A 23,108-nucleotide genomic window follows, 5' to 3' on the forward strand; every position below is an offset into this window, starting at 1 on the left:
GCTGCTAACTTCCCTGCAAAGGAGCTCCTAGTGAGGAAGCAATGGAATCAAAAACAGCATCTTCTCTTTCACCTTGCAAAATATCAGAATCATATACATGATTCTATACCACCTTTTTAAAATCTGGAGCAGCATGGCCAAGTAACTAACACTGAAAGATAAACCAGAGCGCAAGTCAATGACAAGTTTGAATTAAAACAAAGTTTAACCATCAAATCATAGGAACAAAACCAAACTAAAGTAAATCAAATTTTAATAAACCGAACAAAGTTAACCACCAAGTTTGCATTAAAACAAAGTTTAACCACCAAATTCTCTAGGAAATTACAATTTTAACTTGTCCAAAGAAATGACAACAAAACCTACAAGTCTACATCTCAAATATCTCCATTCAATAATGCTTTCACAAAAACTTCTTTCTCATCATCTGGTATGGTGAAGAAAATATCTGTAGTCTCACGATCACAACCAATTTTTCTTGTCGCTTTGTGTCGCTCCAACATGCTAAGCCCAGGTAACTTTGTTAAAATCTCATTGATTTTCATTCTTTTTTCAGTGCCTTCGTCATATTCCAATGCTTTACTTAATCGGTTACTTGCATTGTTAAGTTCTTCCCCAAGAATAGTTGTTGCCTCTCTAATAACTTGAGACAAATCTTTAATGCTCTCGGTCTTTCTCCTTTTTGGCTTAGAATTCTCTTCGTTTGATCCAAATATGAAATCTTGGCCATATGAAGCATAATCCCCATCAACGCCTATACTTTCATCATTATCAATTGCCACTTTATCTATTTCTTCCACAATATCAGCAGGAACTTGAGCATCTTTCCCAGATGCACGGTCTCCACCAAAGATGACAGAAAGTTCCTCATAGTAAGCCAATGACTTGTATCTAAATTGTTCTGCATCTCCATGAGTCTATAAAATAAAATTTATATTACTAACTAAACAAAGTAAAATAAAAATAAACCATTTTAATAATAAAATAAATTACCTTAATATATTCATCCCACACAGAATTCTCAGCCGTAACAAGTTTTTTTTCTGAGTCCCAACCAAAACCGCTGCTACCAACTCCAAACAACATGTCATGCACAACATTGTGCAGCTTCTGGAAAGTTCTTAACCGTGATTTAATGTGTGGTTTTGCCTTAATTCCATGTCCAGGCAAGCTAACCTCAAGCATTTGTTGTAGCTTTAGTCCATGTCCTGGCCTAAAACCTTTCTCATTCTTATTTCTAAGATCTCCAGCATTATTTAATTGCATCAATGCTTCAATAAGTGCAACATCTTCTATAGTAGACCATTGGTGTTTGTTTTTTCCTGGTCTTTTTGGGTTGTAAGATTCTCCTGAAGGATTAGAAGTCATGTTCACCTATAGCACAAAAAATTAATAGCTCAAATAAAGAGAAATAGCAACCGGGCTTCTATTGAGAAAAGATTACAGAAATGATTAATGATCTACTTTATACTAATGAATAGAAAATAGAAATAGTATTGGTACTGCTTTTATATACATTCCTCCCCCCTTTCGCTCCTATCATTCCACCCAAGTAAACCAGCTTTGTTCATAATTTATCAAGTAATTAGGCAGAACTACGAGGCTAAAGAATCTGTAAATCATTTTGGTGGTAAACATCCACATTTGATTTGAATTAATGAGGCAGAAATACGAGGCAGAAATAGTATTAGGAGTAATTAGGCAGAACTACGAGGCAGAAATAGTATTAGGAGTTTGCTTGTCTAGTCTAGATGCCACATTTGATTTGAATTAATGAAATGTTAATAAAAGTAAAGTTGGTTACAAATTCATTTTGGTGGTAAACATCTAAAATGATCCACTGACACTTTGTCTAAAAATTCATTTCTATAATATAATCCCACTTGGAAGCACTAACTTCAAAGAAACAGAATAAGGACTATGGTCTTTGTCCATTTACAAAAATTTAATAATTCATAAGAATTACACAAATGATCTCATCTAGATCTTTTCCATTCATTAAACATGTCATTGGCCAAATTATCTCGCCAATTGCTAAATTCACTCGAAGTCTCAATGGTTAACACCATGTTTTCACCAATGTCATCTACTTCATCTGGTTGACTATCCAGCCTTCTCTCCAACCTTCTTTCTGCAAGATCCCCAGCCATTTCTCTCCTTATAAAATTGTGAAGAAGGCAACATGTCATAATAATTCGATTGTGAGTTTGAATCGGATAATAAGCTGGACTTCTAAGTATTGCCCAACGTATTTTCAGTAGCCCAAAGCATCTCTCTATCACGTTTCTAGCAGCCGAATGCTTCATATTGAAAAACTCTCGCGGGCTTCTAGGTACTCGACCTTCTTTCCACTCATTTAAATGATATCTTTGGCTCATATATGGTGCTAAAAAGCCTTCACAGTTTGTGTAACCGGCATCGACAAGGTAATAATATCCTATAAATTTAATAAATGTATTAAAATAGATCACAAACTCAAACCACAGTAAAATATTTAGGATATTTTAAAAAAATAATTAGCAAATCATGTGGGACTTTTAATCCATTTTTCCTTGTGATTGCATCTCGTAGTACTCTACTATCTGCTGCTGAACCTTCCCATCCAGACAACACATATGTAAATTGCATATCTTGAGAACAAGCAGCAAGCACATTAGTAGCAATTTCACCCTTTCTTGTTCGATATCTAGGTCTATCCTCTGTTGGTACTCTAACTTTAATATGTGTCCCATCTAAAGATCCCAAACAATTCTAAAGGGAACAACAAGAAGAAAATAAGAAAAAAACTTCATAAATCATTACTTTAAAAACAAATATAATAATTACCTTAAACCATTTCCATCTCCAATCTATTGAGTCTGCTGCAATTGGCTCTGGATTTTCAAAAAGTACATTTTGTAGACGAATAACAGCATTCAAAAATAGGGGAAAATGCCTACTTATTGTTTCACCAGACCTTTTAAATCGAAATTGTATAGTTCTATTCTTGACATGATGAGCTAGCAAATGTAATGATATTGCTATTTGCTCATCTACCTCCATATATCTTGTTCCTTTCAGGCCCCCTTCACTTTCGAGTATACAACACAACTTTGTAAAACTACTCCTATTCATTCTTAGCTGTGCTATGCAAGTAGCGTCACTTTCATATGCTAAATTATATATCATCCCTCTCCTAGCAAAAACATCATTCACATATCGTCTTTTCAAGCAATACGATCTATTACGCCTTTCCACTAAAATACAACACATTTGAAAAAACCAATTCACTATATTCAAGATCTCCAACCAATGCATTAACACAACAACTAGATTCCTTTTTCTTATTATATTCCTGGTCTTTAAACTAAGACGAGTCATGACTGCAAAAGAAAAAGATAAGATATTTTAGAGGGGAAATAAAAGACCCACCCGATATAGGTTATATACAAAGAAGTAACCTAAAAACAGTGGGAGCATGTATGAGATTTAATCTAAATCTGAGGATGCCATTAGAGATAATAGGATACCATTAAAGATGGTGAGAAGCATGTATGAGATTTAATCTAAATCTGAGGATACCATTAGAGATAATAGGTTAAGATATTACAATATGTTCAAAAGGCAGCTAAAATGAAAAGAGTTCTGTGAGAAATAAAAAGTGATCCAGGAAAAAAAATTCTAGTTAGCATAACAAGAGAGAGAGTCCAAATGATTTTATTATATCTCATATGACTTTACATGAATTTCAATAGCAAACTAGGTCCAAGCACTTGACATCAAAATTAGGGCACATGGTTTCTTTTTCAATAAATTCAACAATGTTTTATTGTTGTAGAATCACAACAGATTTTTACTATGTTTGTTAAAACCACAGTTAAAATAGATCGCACAAATGCAAAGGGGAAAAGAAGTTAAAGACAATTTGCCGTGTGGAGCAGTAAGTAGTAACAAAGACCCAAACACAAGCACATTTAAACCAGTAAAAAGGAAGCTAGTGAAATGAAGAATATCAAATGTGGCATGATAGTCATAACAGCAAGTGACCAGAGATTTCATTATGAATAAAAATGAAATCCAACAAATAACAAGGGAGAGGTTCTATAGGCACCGTTGTGAGCCGAGGGAGGGGTTCTGCCGAGGCGAGGGAGAGGTCTCTCGGCACCGTTGCGAGGCGAGGGAGAGGTTATGTCGGCGACGTTGCGAGGCGAGGGAGTCGTCTGTCGGCGACGTTGCGAGGCGAGGGAGAGGGAGAGGTCTGTCGGCGACGTTGCGAGGCGAGGGAGAGACTCTATCGGCGACGTTGCGAGGCGAGGGAGAGATTCTGCCGAGGTGAGGGAGAGTTGTGTCGGCGCGTCATTGTTGTGAGGCGAGGGGGAGTTGTGTCGGCGAGTTTAGGGAGGAATTGGTGCGATGAGATGAGATTAGGGTTAGATTTGGTATTAAAAAATATTGGGTTGTAATGTAATCAGATTACGAGCTGTTTAGTTTGTAATCCAGATTACATTACATTACGAGTTTAGAATTATACCAAACAAATTAATCCACCTTGTAATGTAATCCCGATTACATTACAAGGCAGATTACGGCGTACCAAACGTAGCCTTAGTAGGATATAATCTACCTTCTAATATAATCAAGATTGTATTATAAGGCTATTATTTTATTGGTTTAATCGATTACAAAAGATAATGATGTTTTGTAATATGGATTACAAAGTAAATATTATATAATCCGATTACATTACGAAATCACTGTTTAATTAAAATTTAAATGTCGAATATACTCCTAGTCAGCCGCCGCCCTTCGCCATCGCTTGTCGCTCGCCATCGTCGGCCGCCCGCCGCCCGCCGCCCGCCGCCCATCGTCGGCCGCCCGCCGCCCGTTGCCGACCGCTCGCCGTCGGCCGCCCACCGTCGGTCGCTCGCCTGCCGCCGACATCGACTAGTGGTGACGGCCGCTAGTTGCCGGTGGCTGCCGCAAGTTTTGACAGAGGTGCGGCGGCTCGTCGGTAAAAGTCGTATGATATTTTTATCATTTTATAATAATATGAATTATATTTTTTATAAAAAATAATGGACATCAAACAAAAGAATATAATATCTTTGTAATTAAAGATTACATACATTAAATTATTAAATATAATAATACCATCAATATTACATTACATTACAAATTTGATTATATTACACGCTCCATTATATTACATCCAACCAAATATAACCTTTAAATAATAGGAAAAAAAATCCAAATAATAATGATCCATTTCGGATATGATCCGACTGATAAAATGCTTCCTCCTTCCCTTTCCTTTCCCCTTTATTTTCTTTTCTCTACGTTTCCTCTTACTGCTTTCCTATTAAGTAAACCATCTAAATTATTCGTTTACTTAAATAAAATAAAAGACGAATTTTATACGCACATTAAAAATAATAATTATTTCGAAAAGAGAGAAAATTAATTAGGAAAAGCTGAAATTTATTTATTTTTAAATAGTTTAAAATTAATTAATCGAATTAGAAAAAACGTTGGCACCTGCCTTCTTGTTGTTAAAGGCACAGCGGGAGGTGCCTTCACCTTCACGAGGTCATTCTCCTTCCGCTCTCTCGTCGCCTCCGGTCGCCGCCCTCCGCCGCAGCTCCTCCGCCACTTCGTTCGCCTTTTCTGTATCGATCCATCTCTTCTCCGTCGCCTACGCTTCTCGGCCTCTGAACCCTAGAGCCGATCGATCACGCGCCGATCGACGTCAAGGAGGTTGTTGAACTCATGGCTGACTATCCGAATTGGTTGAAGTCTATGTCGAAATCCTCCACTTCCTCTTCGTCGTCCTCTTCCGGCGCTTCCGCGTTCAGGAAGCCGTTCTCCATCCTCCGATCGTTCTCTTACCACACCCATCGGCGCGCCTCGACGAGGACCCTTGCGAGGCGATTTGCCGACGAGCCGAAGCGCCCCAAGGTGGTTCTCTACTTCACCTCGCTCCGCAGCATCCGACGCACCTTCGAGGACTGCTGCGCTGTCCGCGCCATCCTCCGAGGCTTCCACGTCGCCGTCGACGAGCGCGATGTTTCCATGGACGCTTCGTTCCGCCGCGAGCTGCAGGAGTTGCTGGTGAAGGGCCGGCCGTTGGTTTTGCCACAGGTGTTTATTGGAAGTCGGTGGCTCGGCGGGTCGGAAGAGATCCGGCAGATGCACGAGGCTGGGGAGCTGGGGAAAATGCTCGAAGGAGTCGCCGCTCAGGACCCAGCGTTCGTCTGCGATGGCTGCGGTGGTATGCGGTTTGTCCCGTGCTCCAATTGCCATGGAAGCCGAAAGGTGTTTGTTGAGGAAGAAGGGAGAATGAGACGTTGTGAACTCTGCAACGAGAATGGATTGGTACGATGCTCTTACTGCTGTTCATGAATTTTTTTATTTTTTTTGTCATTGTCAAAGGGAGTAACTTTTACTGGGACTAGATTTGAAGATGATGAATGAATTAAAGAACAGATGATAGTTGGGGAAATGTTTTCGCTTTGATTTATGTTTGTTGATCTGGAAGAAGTCAGTTTATTTGCTTGAGTGGAATTTTACTCAATTTAGACGAATCCGAGAGTGCCTTTTTTATTTGGAGCTGATGGTTTCTCATTGCTAGTGCTGATTTTGAAAAGAGAAACACTGGTTCTTGTCTCAAAAGTGTGTTGGTGAAAGGAAAGAAATAAGCTGTTTGTATAATCCGATTGTACATATTGGTTTGCAGATAACATGCTCGATTGTTATTTCTTTTGGTGTGCAATGTTGAACAATGTTTGATATGAGTTGTATTTGAGATTGCCAAAGTTTATTTGGAATTAATGGCCTCTCTGATAGCTAGTGTTGATTATTATAAAGAAGTTACTGATTCTAATCTCACAAGTGTGCTATAAAGAAATAAGTTCTGTGTATGATATGGTTGTACTAGTTGGTTTGCTTATAACATGGTCTTTCCTTATTTTTTCTATTGTGCAACCTTGAATAATGGCTGTTTTGATGTTGAGCAGGTCATTTCCATTAACAGTTAAGCCATATAATGTTAATTTAAGTGCTTTTCTGAAGATTCATAAGTCTCCTACTCTGTGTTACAATCTTGATATTTTTGTTGAAGGTTCCATTGCATGGTTTGGATTTACATGGAGTTTTGGATATCTATTGTCAATAGTTTGATTCTCTTGTGAAAAAGAGTTTGAGTTGTTAATTTTTTTATTTTTTTTGCATATTCTTAATTTTTTATAGTCTAAGTTCTTATGTGTGATACATAAGAAAGATAAGATTGTTATTCTGGATTAAGTAATTGTTCTCTTCTTTTTTTTCACATTGTATATAAGTTTCTTATCAGGTGGATGAGAGAAATCATAACTACATGCATCTTAAGTACATGCAAGTGCATTCTTGGCATTGTGTGATAGTAAAGTATTTCTTGCAACTATCAATTAGAATGCCTTAACATTGCCATTACAACGATCCAGTACTGCTCCACCTTCTTAGGCTCATGACTGCATCTGATTTTTAGTTGGAATGATTAATACCATCTTTTATTTCAATTTATGGAAACCTTAGATAACTCACTAGTTTGATCTATAGGTTATCTATACAATGATGCCTAGTTTGCATGCATCCTTTGCTTTTTATACCTTTCCTCTCTTGTTACCTGTTGATCTGTTCCTTTGTTTCTGCTTGTTGACATATTGAATTGATGTAATAACAATTGCAGACTAGTTATATAGTGAAACATGTGTCTACTGTATGATCAAAACAAGAAGATAGTAAACTTGTTTTATCATAAATTCATAATGACATTGCAGGATTTCTTCTGTCTTTATGCCAGTTTGCCTGAAACAACTAATTAGCTTATTATTTCCTTTTTGGTTTTTCTCGTCTGTTTATTATGAAAGTAAGATTGATTAATCTTCTTTCTCTCCTCACCTTTGACAATCATAAATCAGGCTGATAATAACCATGTGTGGGGTTTATGATCACAGACTTGAACCATTCCAAACCAATTGCTGATAGGCTCAACCCTGGACACCACCCTCCCCTTTTTGAGAGAAAGGATGTGGGGAAAAAAGGGAAGATAGTGGAAGATATTATATTCTTTGATTTGAGTCAAAGATATTTTATTCTTTTGAGACTGAGAAATCAAGGGAAGTAGAAGGAATTTTGCTTTCTTAAAGGTAAAGGGAGTTTTTTGGTCCCCAAATCATTTGATTGCTCAAGGTAGAGATGAGTAATTAAGATGATTAGAGAAGAATCCAACCTTCTTAACACCTTCTGCAAGAGGCAAATCATGCTAAATCTGAAAAGTGATAGCTGCTAAGATTTTTATTGTTAAGAAATTATTTAAACTAGCTCAATTACTTCCCATTTGATTGCATTTTTTGGTACTCATATTCCAACCTACTGCATACACTTTTTTTTTTTTTACATCTTGGATCGCAAAAAGGGATTGTCTAGAGATGAAAAACTGAATAGGGTTATGGGTTTAAACAACAACAATCTTGTATTTGAGTGATCTATGCTGAGTAGCAAAGACATGATGGTCTCTCATGCTTCATCAACAAAAGGCTTTAGGGTACCTTTTTATGCAAGTGCCTCTCATCATTCATGTCTTGAACAAAGAAAACAGTTTGCAACAATATAATGCCATCTATAATTCAACAACACAGTTTAGGATGTAGCTGACAATTTCTGCATGTCTGTTGGTGTATCGTGATTGAAAAGCTATACAACACAGATTCTTCTGTAAAATTCATCTCCACTGTTTTCTTAAGGTGATGTGTACACCATTTCAGATTGTGTTGCGAAGAAAAACAAACTATACCTTTCCCCATATGTTTTTTCAGTTCATATGATTCTGAATTCTGATGACAACTTTAAGTCGAGTAAAAACATAAATTGAAAAGTGGGATTGGTGGTTGAAGATATTCTTATTATCGTCCCTGTTCACAATCACAATAATAATCTTCAAGAAGAATCATAGGCATATGAACGTATGGATTCAACCTATATATACAATAGTGTAAAGATTACTGAGTATTTACTGGAAGCAGAAGAAAAGGGGAAAAAAATTTTTTGCTGCATTCGCTTATGGCATTTACAGACAAGGTAATATTGTGCTTTGCGATAAGAATATACTTTCCACACAAAAATAGCAGGATGAAAAAAAAGAATGATAAAGATCAGCTAAACCTACTTTGTATATCTCCGTTCGTCCATCTTTCACACGCCGAAGGCCAAACAAACTGATGGCTAAAGCTAATAGCATAGGAGCATCTGATTCCAGCATCAAATGCCGTCAGGAAAACGAGGAAGAGGTATGCATGGATATATTTTTAAGGTCCTTCATCGCTCCCAGCATTTGTAGGGAACCTGTTGACCATCCGCACATTGTACTGCTCGTATACCCTGGCACGGTTCTCAGACCACCATTGTTCTGCTTGCTTTTCGCTGAATCTCTTCCGGCTGCATTTGGTGAAATCGAAGGTGATTACATTCTAAGAAATACAATGGTTTTCGTAAGCTCTAGAGTGCAAATAGTTTGCTTTATTTTCAAACTTGAGAACAATAACCTAATTTGGCTGGCAATCAACTATCTTATACAGATTTGATTTGAAACCATAAAGACTAGTACGTACCTGAAACGAACCCTCTTGATATCTTTCATTCCACCAGGTAAAGAAGTAAGGGTAATATACACTCCAGGCTCGCGTTGTTCAACCCACTCGGCAGGAAGAAGAGCAGGGTTGGAAATTTTTTCCATGCTTCCATTCCTTACTTCTGATGTCAAACCAATTTTACTAGAATTGCTTGCAGAAGAAGGCCCGTTTACATACGAACCATTTGAATCTGGCTCGTGAGAAGCTGATGTGCTGATGCTTAACTGCTCAACAGTTGCTTCTGAAAAGCTGGACGCATCGGATGTAGCGGAACTAGGGTTGAATGATGACAGAGAAGGGAATTTATTGATTTTATTTGCTCCTGCTGGTAATCTCTCAGCCATGTCCTTTAACTATCAGTCAAGTAAGCAGACAAAAAATGAATATCCAGAGACATCAATAGTAGGAACAAGAAAATTAAAGGTGATATGGAGTTAGATCTAAATTAGCAACATTTTTCATGAATCATCCTCCTTTAAACACTTCACTACAAAGCTTGCAGTAAAATTCTGTTGGGTTTATTTGATCCAATTAACAATTCCTGCAAGTAGCAAATTTCTCCTGAATACGTTTGTTAATGTTATCAGCTAGTAAAATTATTACAAAGATAATAGAGATCTTGCTCTTAATTCAGTGTGGTGCTCCAGAAATCTTAAAGAAAAGACATCTTCAAGCATGATGCTGATAAGTGATAAGCATCTAGTACATAGTTAATGCAGATGGTTTCAATTAATCAATCTTAATATGGTCTAAGCTCTCAAATATGTTTTAAAAAAAATCATAGTGCTGACAATGTTGGACCAGGAAAAGACTGGTGGTACAAGTCTCAGTGCTATGATATAAATTATATGAACATCAGAAAGATGATTCAAGCAATTTTAACTGTGCCTCAAAATGCTGCCCTGTACTCATGGTACATATATCACAAATCAACTAGATAATTTCTAAAACTGGTAAATGCTGGGTGATATGCATGTGGTATAGTCACCTTGGTATATATCTACTATATAACAAAATCTTACTTCATGTACTACGATTGATGAAATAAATGCATATCGTGGGTGTGTTAGTATCATTGAACAACATTAAGATAAGTGGATTATGAGAAAATGTACTATATCAATTCCACTTGATATCTAGTAGAAAGAATCGCCAGAGCAAGAAGGAAAGTTCAAAAGAGTGGGTGCGAGATGGTGTTTTGTCAAAAACTAGGATGATTAGATAAAGGTGTTTAAGTATGCTAGGAAAACTGAAAGGTGAAGGAAAATCAGCTCGACTAGGAGGCTTTGAAATTGAAATTCCTAGACTGTCGCAGCTTGTACATAATCATGGAAATGGAATTTGAGGGATTAACTTAACAAATGCAACCCTATAGTCATATGTCCTCAAAGTGGCCCCGATAACTGTATGAATCTGAGATGAGTATTATTTACACAGATCTGTTGAAAAACTAAAAATATTTTCTAAGAGTTTTCATATTGCTGGAAGTAAATTCTAAACACAAACTAATATTCTTACTTGTGCAGTAAATGACTTGATGACTTCTTTGGCTGCCTTGCATTTTGCAGTCTCCTCCCCTGCAATTGCAATTGCCTCCTTTAGTTGCTTAGCTGTTCTCTCCAACTCAACTTCTTGGAGTTGGGACTTGCGATTGAGATTTTCCACCTAAAAAGTTTTAGATAGAAGCATATTAAGACTGGATAGTCGCTCCTTTCCACATCCAGAAAATTCTTGCAGTAGAATTGTAATGCAAAATACCTAATCTACAACCAGATAAAATTGGCGGCCTAGGCAGGAAGTTGAGATAGCCACATGATGCTATTCTCAGACTTGTGGAACATAAATAACCAGAAATGTTTCTGCCTTCTTTTTCTTGTTAGTAACTATTGTCACTTATATGTCTCACACATTAACTTTGGGAAACCTATTGCAAACAATTACAAGTATGGGCACTGGGATGACTCAGAGGCTTCTTATGAAACCATAATCCAATGCAACAAATTGTCAGAGTATTATAGCACAGCCATCTAATTGCTGCCCTTATTATTCTTCTCCAACATCTACATTCTCTACCTTCCAGAATTATACAATTGGACAGACATAAGTCTATTTCAGATTCATGTTCAAATGCATCATTTTTCAAAGAAATCGAGCATTTAGGTAGCTGAAATATTTGAATGAAGATTGATTATAAAAACTCTATTGTTTCCTGGCAGACATGCTACGAAAACAAAACAAAAAGTTCTTGTGAACTCGCCAATTACTAAACATATCGCATGCAAAATAAAACAAACCAGTCCAAATTAAATAAATTGATTCACAATTTCAAAAAAAATATCATTTTTCACTCATTTTTTCTGTTAAACATAGCCTAGAGTGTTTATAAAAGTCTATTGAACTTAGCTTATTCTGTCTGAGTCTTAATTCAACTAGATTTATCATAAAAGTCTATAAGAGGTTTCAACCTATTGTGTTATTTAAGATAATTTATTCATAAAAATATTCCCATGTTCTCATTATTTTTTCTCTCTCATTGCAAGATCACTAAGGCACACAACTCGTACTGCAACAATATTATTAAGTAGTTATTTTTTAAAAAAAACTATTGTCCGTTCCATGCAAAATATAAAATCTTAGAGCTCCTGCAAGAAAATTGGCAGTGAATTATAATTACACGCTAAATGACAAGTAAATAGCTTTGATTAGTACTCAAGCTTCTAATTATCTATTACCTGAACTCTTAACCTGGTAACTTCTTGGCCAAGTTTTTCATTTGAAGTTTTCTCTTCCTGGATCATGAATTTTGAAGAACTAAGCCCGCCAAGGGTTGGTGTCGGTGTAGTAGAACGAGGAGGGCTGGGATGTGCAGATGTTGGCGATGATGCCCTAGAAACAATTCGTGAACCAGGAACAGAAGCTGAGAAGAATTTTTTTGATGTTCCAAATACGGGATTAAAAGATTTTGAAATATTGAGGGCACTCCATTGTGAGTTTCCATTCGGGACTGGAGATACACAACTGCTACTGAAATCAAATTTCTTATCTCTCTTGAATGAGCTACTTTCCATTTGCTTAAAGGATGATGCTGATGGAAATTTAGAAACTTGCACATTTATAGGATCCAATTTGTCCTCCTCGATCATTTCAGTGAGATCCTGTGTTGAATTTCCTTTCCTGTTCATTAAAGAATGAGACAGAGAGTCAATTTCCAAGGACTTGCTTAGTTTGCTGTAGCAGTGGTCACAGACACGATGTGGTTTTTTGGGATTAGGTGCCATAGAAGCCCTAAGAGATTTCTTTCTACTGCAGGAATGGCAAAAGACAAGTGCACAATTATAGCAGTTGTGCCGTTTCCTTTTGAAATTGAATGGCAAACGGCAACCTGAGCACATAGACTGATCGACACCAGAAAGCCATTTATGAATACAAATTGCTGCAGTAAAGCTAGCACCACAAACGATGCTTCTGACCTGTTTATCTTTCAGAGCTTCGACTAAGGTTGGGGAATTCCGGTCATCAGTATCACCATGTCCTAGTCGGCCATTAGCTCCTTTACCCCAGGTATACACTTCTGATCTTGAAGTCAAGACTGCAACATGATAATCGCCACATGAAATTTCCTCCACAAAACTTTTTAGTAGTTTTCCTTCAACACGAACGGGAAGCTTTCCATCTGCTTGGGCATTTCCAAGTTGACCATAAACTGAACTGCCCATTGTATAAACATGGCCAGAGGTAGTCAGTGCTACCGTCAGGCTGTGCCCACAAGCAACCTGACAAAAATTAGGATCTATTAAGTGAGAAACACATGTAGGTAAGAGTCTAGATTCTTTGTCACCATGGCCAAGACGTCCTTTATCACCATCACCCCATGTAAATAGTTTCCCTGAAGAGAAATTAGAAGATGAATTTCCAGAAATAACTTCTACGATAGCAGCAGTATGCCAAACACCACAAGCTACTCGCACAGTACGGAGGTCTTTAAGAGATTCTACTTCTTTAGGTATAGATATGCTTTTGCGATCCCCATGACCTAGCACACCGAAAGTTCCATCTCCAAAAGTGAACAGTTGGCCTCCAGAGGTTACTACTGCTGTATTCCAAGGTCCACAAGAAACCGATGAGATACGTACACCCTCCAAAGGGCCAGTAACCATTTTTGGGAACCAGTGACTAAGTTCATTTCCATGTCCAAGTAGCCCAAAATTGTAGGTTCCATCACCCCATGTATAGAGCTCTCCAGATAGTGTAACAGCACAAGTATGATGTTCACCGCAGGCAACAAATTCAACATTTATGTTTACAAGAGAATCTACAAGTTTTGGCTGTGGCACATCGGCATCTACTCCATGCCCAAGCATACCACCTTTTTCCTCACCCCAAGTGTAAATCTCACCGTGCTTGGTTACAAGAGCAGCATGTCTCCTCCCACAAGAAACGTTCTGCACATCAAGTATGGCTGTAGACTCTAAAGCCTTTGGTAAAACAGAATCCATTTTAGCACCTGAACTGAAACCAATTCTAGAACTTCCGCAACCCAAAATTCCATCCCCAGTTCCTTCCCCCCATATGAATACATCACCAAGAGCATCACTGTCATCATGACCAGAGCCTTGACTGGATGAACTGATGGCACTTGACATGCTTACTCTGAATGCATCCACTGGAATGCCCCTGGGACAGCTATTTATGTTGTCCGAGTATCCTGATGACAGAGAATGGACTGATATAGCAGAATCTGATGTGAAGAAACCTTTTGAGGGCACTGCATATAGAACATCACAGAATGCCTTGTCTAAACCGTTCTTTGGTGGGCTTTCATATGGACTTCGAAGCTGAAGAATTTCAAATATTATGCTAAATTAACTAGAAACCGAGGAAATTTTCCTATGATAAACACAACAGATAAAAAGAGACAGTCCGATGCATGAATCTCCCGGCAATACGGGTCCCGGAAAAGAGTTGGACCACATCGGTCTATTGTACGCAACCTTATCTTGCATTGCAAAAGGTTGTTTCCACAACTTGAAGCCATGACCCCAAGGTCAAATAGCAGCAACTTTACTATTGCGCCAAAGCTCCTTTTCAAAAAAGATACAATTAAAAAAAGAAATATATGAAAATCAACATACAAGAAGAGAACCTTTTGGATGCTATCTCCACTGTCAAATGGGGAGCTTAAAGGTGAACTTCTACAAGTGTATGTCTTTGGACTGTTTGCGCCTGATGATGCACCATTGCTTCTTGTTTCTGTTCTCCGCCTCGGATAGCGTGATATCAATGTCTTTAGACCAGCAAACCAGACTTCAGCTTCATCTTTATCTTTGCATATCTAGAAAATACAATATATATAATAAGTTTCAAGAGCCAATTAAGAGCAATATTCCACTGAGAGGAAGAAAATAGAAGGTGCTTTAATTACAACATGAAGCAAGAAATGAGCACAAAGGTTATCATAAAAGTTTCAAGTGTCAATTTAAATAAAACAAAATGATATATAGTATGGATGAGAGAAATTTACAAGATCTAATGATCCATCATCATATATAAGAGAAAATGAATGGCATTCCTTCTCAGGTCGTGGATATCTCTGAAAAATTGCCTGAAAAGAGAATAATAGGTTTATGGTCAGTGTTTAGAAGCCAATGAAGCATTATACTAAGTGAAGCAGAATAATAAGGGACATCGGCAGCAAAAGTGCTGTCAGCATAGGAAGTAAAATAAAAGCATAACGTTTGAAATCTAATAATATATTTTGCTTTCATTAAGAAAATCAAGGCAATAGGAAAAATCATATAGATGTTTAAATCACAAACCATGAGCTTCACAAGGCTAAGCTTCATGCCTAATGCAAATTGATACCATCTGTTTACTTCTGCAAGTATAGACATCTTGCCATCTTCCAACAGTTTTCCATCTAATTTTGAAGCATTTTACTTCCATTCAAACTCAAGCTTGTTACTAAGCTCAATTAGAGTTCACATTGTACTTAAAATTTAATTAAAACAATGATCTAATAAATAAAATATTATTTTCCATTTTTAATATATTTAAAATTATCAAATATGCAAGGCACGCATTATATTTTTATATATTTAAATATAAATATATTTAAAAAATCATAATCAAACTTTGGATAAGTTAATGAATAAATTTATTAATAAATTGTTCACAAGTTCTGTTCATGAATGTTACCAAGCCAAGGTCATTGATGTTCAAACTTGTTAGTTTGGTTAATTTACTTTTATATATCGAGCAAACATAAACGAAGAATTATTGAATAGAGTATTGAGTTTATTCATGAAGAGCATATTCATTTAAAACCCTATACTCGTAGCCTTAAAAAAAAGCACTTTTGATTGATAATTTATTGAAACTTATGTTGATTCTAAGTTTGAGGAGGTCAATAATATCAAAAGCTAAAGGTTTTAGGAAAAGGGTTCGATCTGTAGAATTTCCCTGGATCATACCGATGCCAAAATATTGCCTTTCCCTAGCTATTCTTGAATCTATTACAAACCTTAACAATATATGATTTAAAAAGTATGACATGATTATCAAATGCAATCATGGTCTGCTAATGAAGTTTCTAAAAGGTTACATGACAATTGTAGCCTTTACATATGAAGTGTCTGATTTGAAAGCACGATGATTCCTTAATTTTACAAGAACACAACATTGATGTAGGAAAACTAGAGTCAAAAATAGAAATTACTGTGCGTTGTCCAGGCATGATTCTTGACACATGACTTAATTTGAGGTGCTTCTCTTCTTTACCAGAGAGCCATATTAGAACAGTTTCATCCTGAAAATCAAATAGGCAAAGTGGCTTGATGACAAATGTGCCATAATATTTTTCACTACAAAAGAAAATCAAAAGTAATTCTCATATAGATAAGCATTGTAAGAAAAACAAACACAGGTGATGCTGATTTACCAAAGGTTCTAAACATAAAAGATAAGAAAAAAAATACAAGGGTTCAAGTATCTGATGAATTGAAGAAGTTGTTGGGATGAAGCATTTTCATACCCATAAAAGATAGAAAAATTGTATAAGGGTTCAGGTATCTGATGAATTTTCAAGGACTTAAGTTAGTGGGATGAAGCATTTTCATAGCAAATTGACTGATTGTGCAATCTAAACTGTTCTTTTACTATTGCTAAATGAAAGCATGGGAGAGAGTCTCAAGAAAAGAGAACAAAACGTAAGATACTACAGAGAGATATACTATGTCCATTCAGAACTTGCACAGAAACATACAAACAATTTTGGAGTATCTACAATTGCATTCTACATGTTTATACGTCTCAAGGCAACTAAGGTTTCAATTTTTTGTATCATGCCGCATGATCTGCAAGGAACATATCATTGATGGATGATGCGGATACCCATATCTCTACTGATTTCCTTGCATACTAACCTATAATACCAGGAAGAATGCCTAATTACATATACTCGGTATAATGCAAAACATTCCACAACCCTGAGAGTTAAAAGTTATACTGTAAGGTAATCCATGTTGGAATTTTGATAAAACCAAATTTATGTAATTCATTTTAAAGAACATAATTGAAGATTGAAATTCTACAAACAATTTGCATCAAGCCATCAACCCAGCGTTATGTTAATGAACCACATAAATGAAGCTCCAAACAAGGCAACCCATACAAAAGGTGACAAAACACCAAGCCTTTCAAATAATAAATTGAAGAGAACCTAAACAGTTGGTGATTAAAGGGGAGGGCTTCAAGTGATGACTCTAGTAACAAGGGAAAAAAACCATGCTATATGTTGGAAAGGCTAAGCCCTGAGCTGTTCCTAGTTTCCAGTATTGTTGTCCATCATTCCTTCTTGAGTTGTCCATCCTTTGAAACCAAACATTATGGAACACAATCACATATATCAAGGGAGTGAAAATTTTCTTAAATTCTATAAACAATCTACCTTAGCTTGATGCCTAACAAAAAAAAAAGGACTAATTTAGGGCATTTTGTATACAATCACAAATGTGTATTAAGCATTTACATCAGGATTACACAAAAGAAACTTACATTAGACAATCTAAATGGACAAAATTTGGGTTTTCCCCTTCGCCCATACTTCAGCAAATGTGTTCCTTTCTTTAGTGCAGTAATAGCCTACACAAGGCAAAATATTGGCATTAGAAAGATCCAGCTTCAGAAATAAAAAGAGACAGATATCAAAAGACCTATAGAAAAAAGAAGGAAATGCTATGGAATGTATAACACAAGTTGGAACCTGTAAAACCAAGCATATGGAATGTATAATAGTCAAAAGGTGATGGATAAAACAAATCAAGACGCCGAGTATGCATCAGAACATTAGAAGGTATAAATGATAGATTACACAGTAAAGCATTATAAGTGACGTGAAAAGAGTTCAAAGTGACTTATCAACAATTTCAAGTGTAACACAAGGAATATACATGCTTCAGTCTGCAGATGAAGATATACCTGATATAGGTATATCCTCATCATCCAGGAGGGTTCTTCACTCCTTTCATAGGCGACCTAGGTTTTTGTGGAAACAGCCTCACATGGTTTGAAATTAGTGAAACTTATAAGATTCTCCCGCTTTGAACATCAATGAATACCTCAGTGTAGCTTGGAGCATGCAAGCCTAGTGCATATTTGCATAACAACAATATGTGCAAATTAGTATTTTAAGATATTTTGGAAAATTTTGCAAATTTTATATTGTGAAATACTAAGTTAAGCATTAGATCATTCACTTCGCATCTATATAAGTCAACAATGCAAACAGTTATTTTGTGTTCCGTTGTGGACAAAAAATTCAACACTTGGTACAAATTTACACGACGGGATTGTGTAGGTCATGTCACTTCTAGTTAGAAATATTAAAAGGTATTATCTACTGTATGAGGCAAACATTCTTTGATGTCAAAACAAGTTCAAAAGTCCAGAAAGAAAAGTATTAGCGTTGTACTACGAAAAGGCAAAGGAAACAACAACAGCCAATCGTGGAATTTCTCTATTCAAATGCAGAGTAGGATACCAGATGCAAACAAAAATTATATATTTATGCCATAAAGCGACAGCAATTTGAAACTAGCAAGCAAACAGCCAAATGTAAACCGATAATTAAATAGGAAAGGAAAACATGCCAAAGTTTTCTGTGATATACAACCATGCAAACAAAACATTTCTTATTTCCCCGTTCTAATCCTCTATTGATTCCCTAAAAACTCGAGAGAGAGAAAAAAACCATGCAGATTCCGGAGCATTACCTGCTCGATGTCCCTCTCGGCGGTTGCAGCAGCCCTGCCCTGATCCACCGCGCCAGCCGCCGGCATCCCAGCCGCCAAAATCAACCACCAAACTCAACCTTTCGGCTGCCCCGGCACAAAAACACTTCGAAAACACAACCCAACCACTCTATTGAGTCCATAAGACTCTAATCATGATGAGAGCCGCCGGCACCAAGAAATGCTCCAAAGATTCCAACGATCCATCAAATTCCCACTCTAATGCAACACCTTGGACAGCGGATTCATCTTCTTGATGCGTTGCGCCGATCCAGAAGGAAACAAAGGAGACGAGATTAACAAAAGCACGCTCTCTCTCTCTCTCTCTCTCTCTCTCTCTCTCTCTAGCTCTCTCTCTCTCTCTCTAGCTCTCTCTCCGTCTCTTGCACGCGCACTGTGCATTGCTTTGGCTTCTTTATTTTGGAATTTACTGCGTCATTTTGCATGAACACACCCAACATATAGAATATATCGGAAAACCTACAAATAATTGATCAAATAGCCTTAGAATATTCAAACTTATTAGATAGGGTAATCGGGCCAGTGAAATATAAAATGAATTAAAATATTAAAATTATTTATTCGAGCTTGATTTGATTTATTTTTAGGAACTTGAGTTTAATTTAGACTGAACTTGAACTTGATTTGTGTAGATATTATCAAGCTCTCAATTAATACTTATTTTATTATTTGAAACTTTTACTTATTTGTTCATTTTAATATTTTTATTTTATTTATTTAGTATATTAATAAGTATTTTATTAATGAATATGATTCATGAATATTGTTCACGAATATTAACGAGTTGAATACATATATTAAATTTTATTTGTTTAGTTTAATAGTTGTTCAAGTTTATTTATTTAATTGATATTTTGTGTATTGAATGAATATAAATAAACTCTTATCAAATCAAACATCAAATTTATTCACAGACGTTCACTTCATTTATCGTCCTCCTTCACATACGAATCCCGTCACCACAAACAGAGGCAGTATGTTTATCACCACTAGCAATGGTCGACTCCGTAGGACTCAAGAGACGGGTGGGTGACATGGACTAGAGTAGGATTAGGCAATTTACAACTAGATCCATAACATATTTTAAAAAAAAAAACCTCCAATTTTTTTTTATCTATCAATAATTTAGGAAAGATTTCAAGCCTTTATTAGGTGCCATTGGAGGTTAGGTTAAGAAATCGAACTCTAAAATGAGTAGGCATTAGGCAATCGAAATGGACATCGAGGTGCAGGGTCTACTAATCCGATTTGGCAACACCGATTGCAAACGATGGACAATGTAGATCGAAAACGGGGGTGATGTGATATTCTATCATTAGATGAAAAACTAAGTAGCTAAACATATCTTCAACTAATCGAAAACTCGTGCTTACTGAAACTAACTTTGAAAACACAATAAAATGCTAGGTCACACTAAATCTAAACAAGATTCACGAACATATCTCAGACATATTGAAAAGACATATTGTTTTTTTTTTAAAGAAGATAAGTGTATGAGTTGTGGTGGGTTCGTGAAGAGCAATGCCCCCCCCTCCTTTCGCTTTATTGATGATGGCCTACGAGAAAGTTGCTCCTCTTGTGGAGTGGAGCCATAGTGCATGGCATTATCAAGTGCTTCTATCCTCTTACTCAAATATACTTGTCGTTACTAAAAGTTAAAAGCTAAAAGGAGGGTTAGGGTTAGGGGGTTGTTCCACCATGCATGTCCTTTTCGCATCAAAGGGCTCCATCCCCTTGCAAGTGGGGGAGAGGACTTCAATAACATTATCGCATACCTTTCTCTTTCTTTCTTTTCCAAACATAAATATCGAGTGAAAAGAATGTTGCCACGATGAATGTTTCGTTAGGTGAATAGTTTTTTTTTTTTTTTTTTTTTTTTATAGATATGATGTTTGTAAATTTCCCCCTTATTCTTCATCAACATGATAGCACATGCCAAAGCTTTATAAAGATGGAAGAAAAGGACTAGGCATATCTTGTGTCTCGTGGATAGTAATTGTGATTCGAAGATGTGTAGAGCTTTACTTACCTTAGGGTTAAGTCATAGTTGCCCTTTCATGTGCGTATAATATAATTCAAACTTCTATATCACATAAAAAATTTATCGTGCTAGAGAGCGAAGAGAAGCTCGATCGTTACGGTTACTCTTTCCATTTGAGCAATATCATTTGGATTACCACTATCGTTGCATTGCTTCGTGATGATGAGCAAAGTGTTTCATGTGTTAGATTGATACTACGCAACTAGTCAAAAACGCTCATGGCTCTAGCCTCTATTTGGGCCTTACTGTTTCATACATTCCTTTTGGGTTTATTGGGCCTACTGGGCCTATCTCCTTAAACCAAAAGGACTATCACACCCAATAACACAATTTTAGAAAATAGAGAATTAATTGGCGTTAGGGTTAGAATTCCACCCAGCCTTTTGCTACCCTAAAGTGAAAGGTGATCATGCATACGTTCGTTTCAAGTTTACTCTCTGCCACCTTCACCACCCCTCTGCAAAAACCCTATCCCTGGCTTTCAACCCTTTCACCCTTTGACCGAGGTAAAGCAAATCGAAATACATAAATAAATAAAAATAAAAGAAATCTAATCATTTATTTTCCAAAAACAAATGCTTATCAACAGTAGTCCTCAGGAACAAGAGGCCTGCACGCGTGCATGCATTTCTGCACCGAAATGAATCGCCACCGCGTAAAAAGCTGATCGTGCATGCATTGAATGCGCGAGACTCGTTCCTCTTTAGCATGGAAAAGGAAGTCAAGGAAACTAAAGGGAACGACATCTTGATGGAAGCTGTTCTAATTAGAAAAAGGATTGGAAAGACAATTGATTAACTAGTCTGCGATATTAGCTTTGATCTCCGATCATTAAGGAAGCAAAATTTGCAGGTTTTTTTTGTGTTTTTTTTGGGGAGGAAATGCATGATTTCTTGAATGTTCTTCTCTGGAAGTTACTCTGTTTGTTTGTGGTCGTGTTGAGTTAGTAGTGTGGTGGCGGAGGGTGGGCGTGGGGCGGCGGCCGGGCAGTCGATGGCTGAGCCCAGAGGACGACGTCGGCGTGAGAGAGTGGCGGGGGCAAGGCGCTGGGGTCCGCGTGCGTGGCCATTGCCTCTGAAACTCCTGGCTTCTGGTCCTCCTCCTTGGCCGCTGCAGCCTCCTCGTCGTCGTCGGAGACGGGGAGGCGGTGGAACTCTGGCTTGGCGAACGTGGCGGCCACGAGGAGAACCGGCCCCACCGCCGTCATCGGCCCGGCCACCGCCCCGCCGATCACCTGCCCGTGCGGCCCGGCTAGGGATACAGTCAGCGGGGGCGGGCGCGGCGCTCCCGGAGGGAGCGCCGCGGCCGGCGGCGGGAGCAGCGTGCCGGAGAGGGAGAGGATGTCGAAGCGCCCCGGCACGGCGATGGTGCTCGGGCCGCCGTGCGCCGAGGAGGGGTGGCGCAGCGTGACGTCGGCAACGGCCCCACTCCCGCCGAGGACGGAAACGCCGACGCCGCGGCGGTGCGCGAAGTCGGAGACGCCGGAGACGACGTCGGAGCCGCCGGCTAGCTCGAGGACCACCGGCTGCATGGCCGACTCGCTGGCCTTGGTGATCACCACCGGCGGCTTGGGCTTGTTTTTCGAGCCCGGAGGGCGGCCGCGGGGCTTCCGGCCAGAAGAGGAACCGCCGGAGGCGGGCTCTACGAGGACGATCGCTCGCTGCCGGGACGCGCCCTCGCCGTCATCGTCGGAGGCGGGCTGGGAGAGGCCGATCATGGCGCCGGGGGCGCGCACGAACTCCGACATGAGCGCGTCAAACCGGCGAAAGATTAACCGGCGAAGTCCCCTTAGAAGCCTAAATAAAGATGGCGCTCTTAAGCTGCACCTCCAGTTCAGGAATCTAAACCTGGGCCGATGGACATGGAACGTCAGATTCGGACCGGCACGAATCACGAGGCGATGAAAGAGCACTAGGAGCGTCGTAGGGGAGGAATCGTAGATGGGCCATAGGAGCAGTAGGCTTTGGTCGTGTAGTCGCATCGAGAGGTAATGTCACTGTGTCAGGCAGTGGGGTAGGCCCCGCTGTCAGGGATGCGATGCTGACGTGGTCAAATTGCTTCTATATTTGGTAGGCTTTAGAGCGAGCGATTGGCCCGATGGGATTTGGATTCTTG

The 23,108-nt window shown here is 38.2% G+C and overlaps 4 protein-coding genes across 4 annotated transcripts; 1 reads left to right on the top strand and 3 right to left on the bottom strand.

The window, feature by feature from the left end:
* Positions 1–377: 377 nt before the first annotated feature.
* LOC121979807 (L10-interacting MYB domain-containing protein-like) lies at positions 378–2,150 on the bottom strand. Its single transcript, XM_042531799.1, has 3 exons — positions 2,067–2,150; positions 994–1,374; positions 378–917 (listed from the first exon to the last, which is right to left on the bottom strand). The coding sequence occupies exons 1-3, from the start codon at positions 2,148–2,150 to the stop codon at positions 378–380; spliced, it is 1,005 nt and encodes a 334-aa protein (XP_042387733.1).
* A 3,382-nt stretch (positions 2,151–5,532) lies between these two features.
* Positions 5,533–6,735, top strand: LOC121981070 (uncharacterized protein At5g39865-like). The gene has a single exon (XM_042533414.1). The coding sequence runs from the start codon at positions 5,746–5,748 to the stop codon at positions 6,376–6,378; it is 633 nt and encodes a 210-aa protein (XP_042389348.1). The 5' UTR covers positions 5,533–5,745; the 3' UTR covers positions 6,379–6,735.
* A 2,305-nt stretch (positions 6,736–9,040) lies between these two features.
* On the bottom strand, positions 9,041–19,341 carry LOC121981069 (PH, RCC1 and FYVE domains-containing protein 1-like). The gene is made up of 9 exons (XM_042533413.1): positions 18,914–19,341; positions 17,697–17,783; positions 16,360–16,449; positions 15,166–15,246; positions 14,788–14,976; positions 12,377–14,479; positions 11,163–11,309; positions 9,624–9,997; positions 9,041–9,450 (listed from the first exon to the last, which is right to left on the bottom strand). Exons 1-9 carry the CDS (start codon positions 18,977–18,979, stop codon positions 9,321–9,323), a joined length of 3,267 nt encoding a protein of 1,088 aa, XP_042389347.1. The 5' UTR covers positions 18,980–19,341; the 3' UTR covers positions 9,041–9,320.
* Positions 19,342–21,740: 2,399 nt separating this feature from the next.
* On the bottom strand, positions 21,741–22,791 carry LOC121983033 (AT-hook motif nuclear-localized protein 17-like). The gene has a single exon (XM_042536020.1). The coding sequence runs from the start codon at positions 22,738–22,740 to the stop codon at positions 21,937–21,939; it is 804 nt and encodes a 267-aa protein (XP_042391954.1). The 5' UTR covers positions 22,741–22,791; the 3' UTR covers positions 21,741–21,936.
* Positions 22,792–23,108: the final 317 nt, after the last annotated feature.

This window comes from Zingiber officinale, chromosome 5A (assembly GCF_018446385.1).
Source record: "Zingiber officinale cultivar Zhangliang chromosome 5A, Zo_v1.1, whole genome shotgun sequence".
NCBI lineage: Eukaryota > Viridiplantae > Streptophyta > Magnoliopsida > Zingiberales > Zingiberaceae > Zingiber > Zingiber officinale.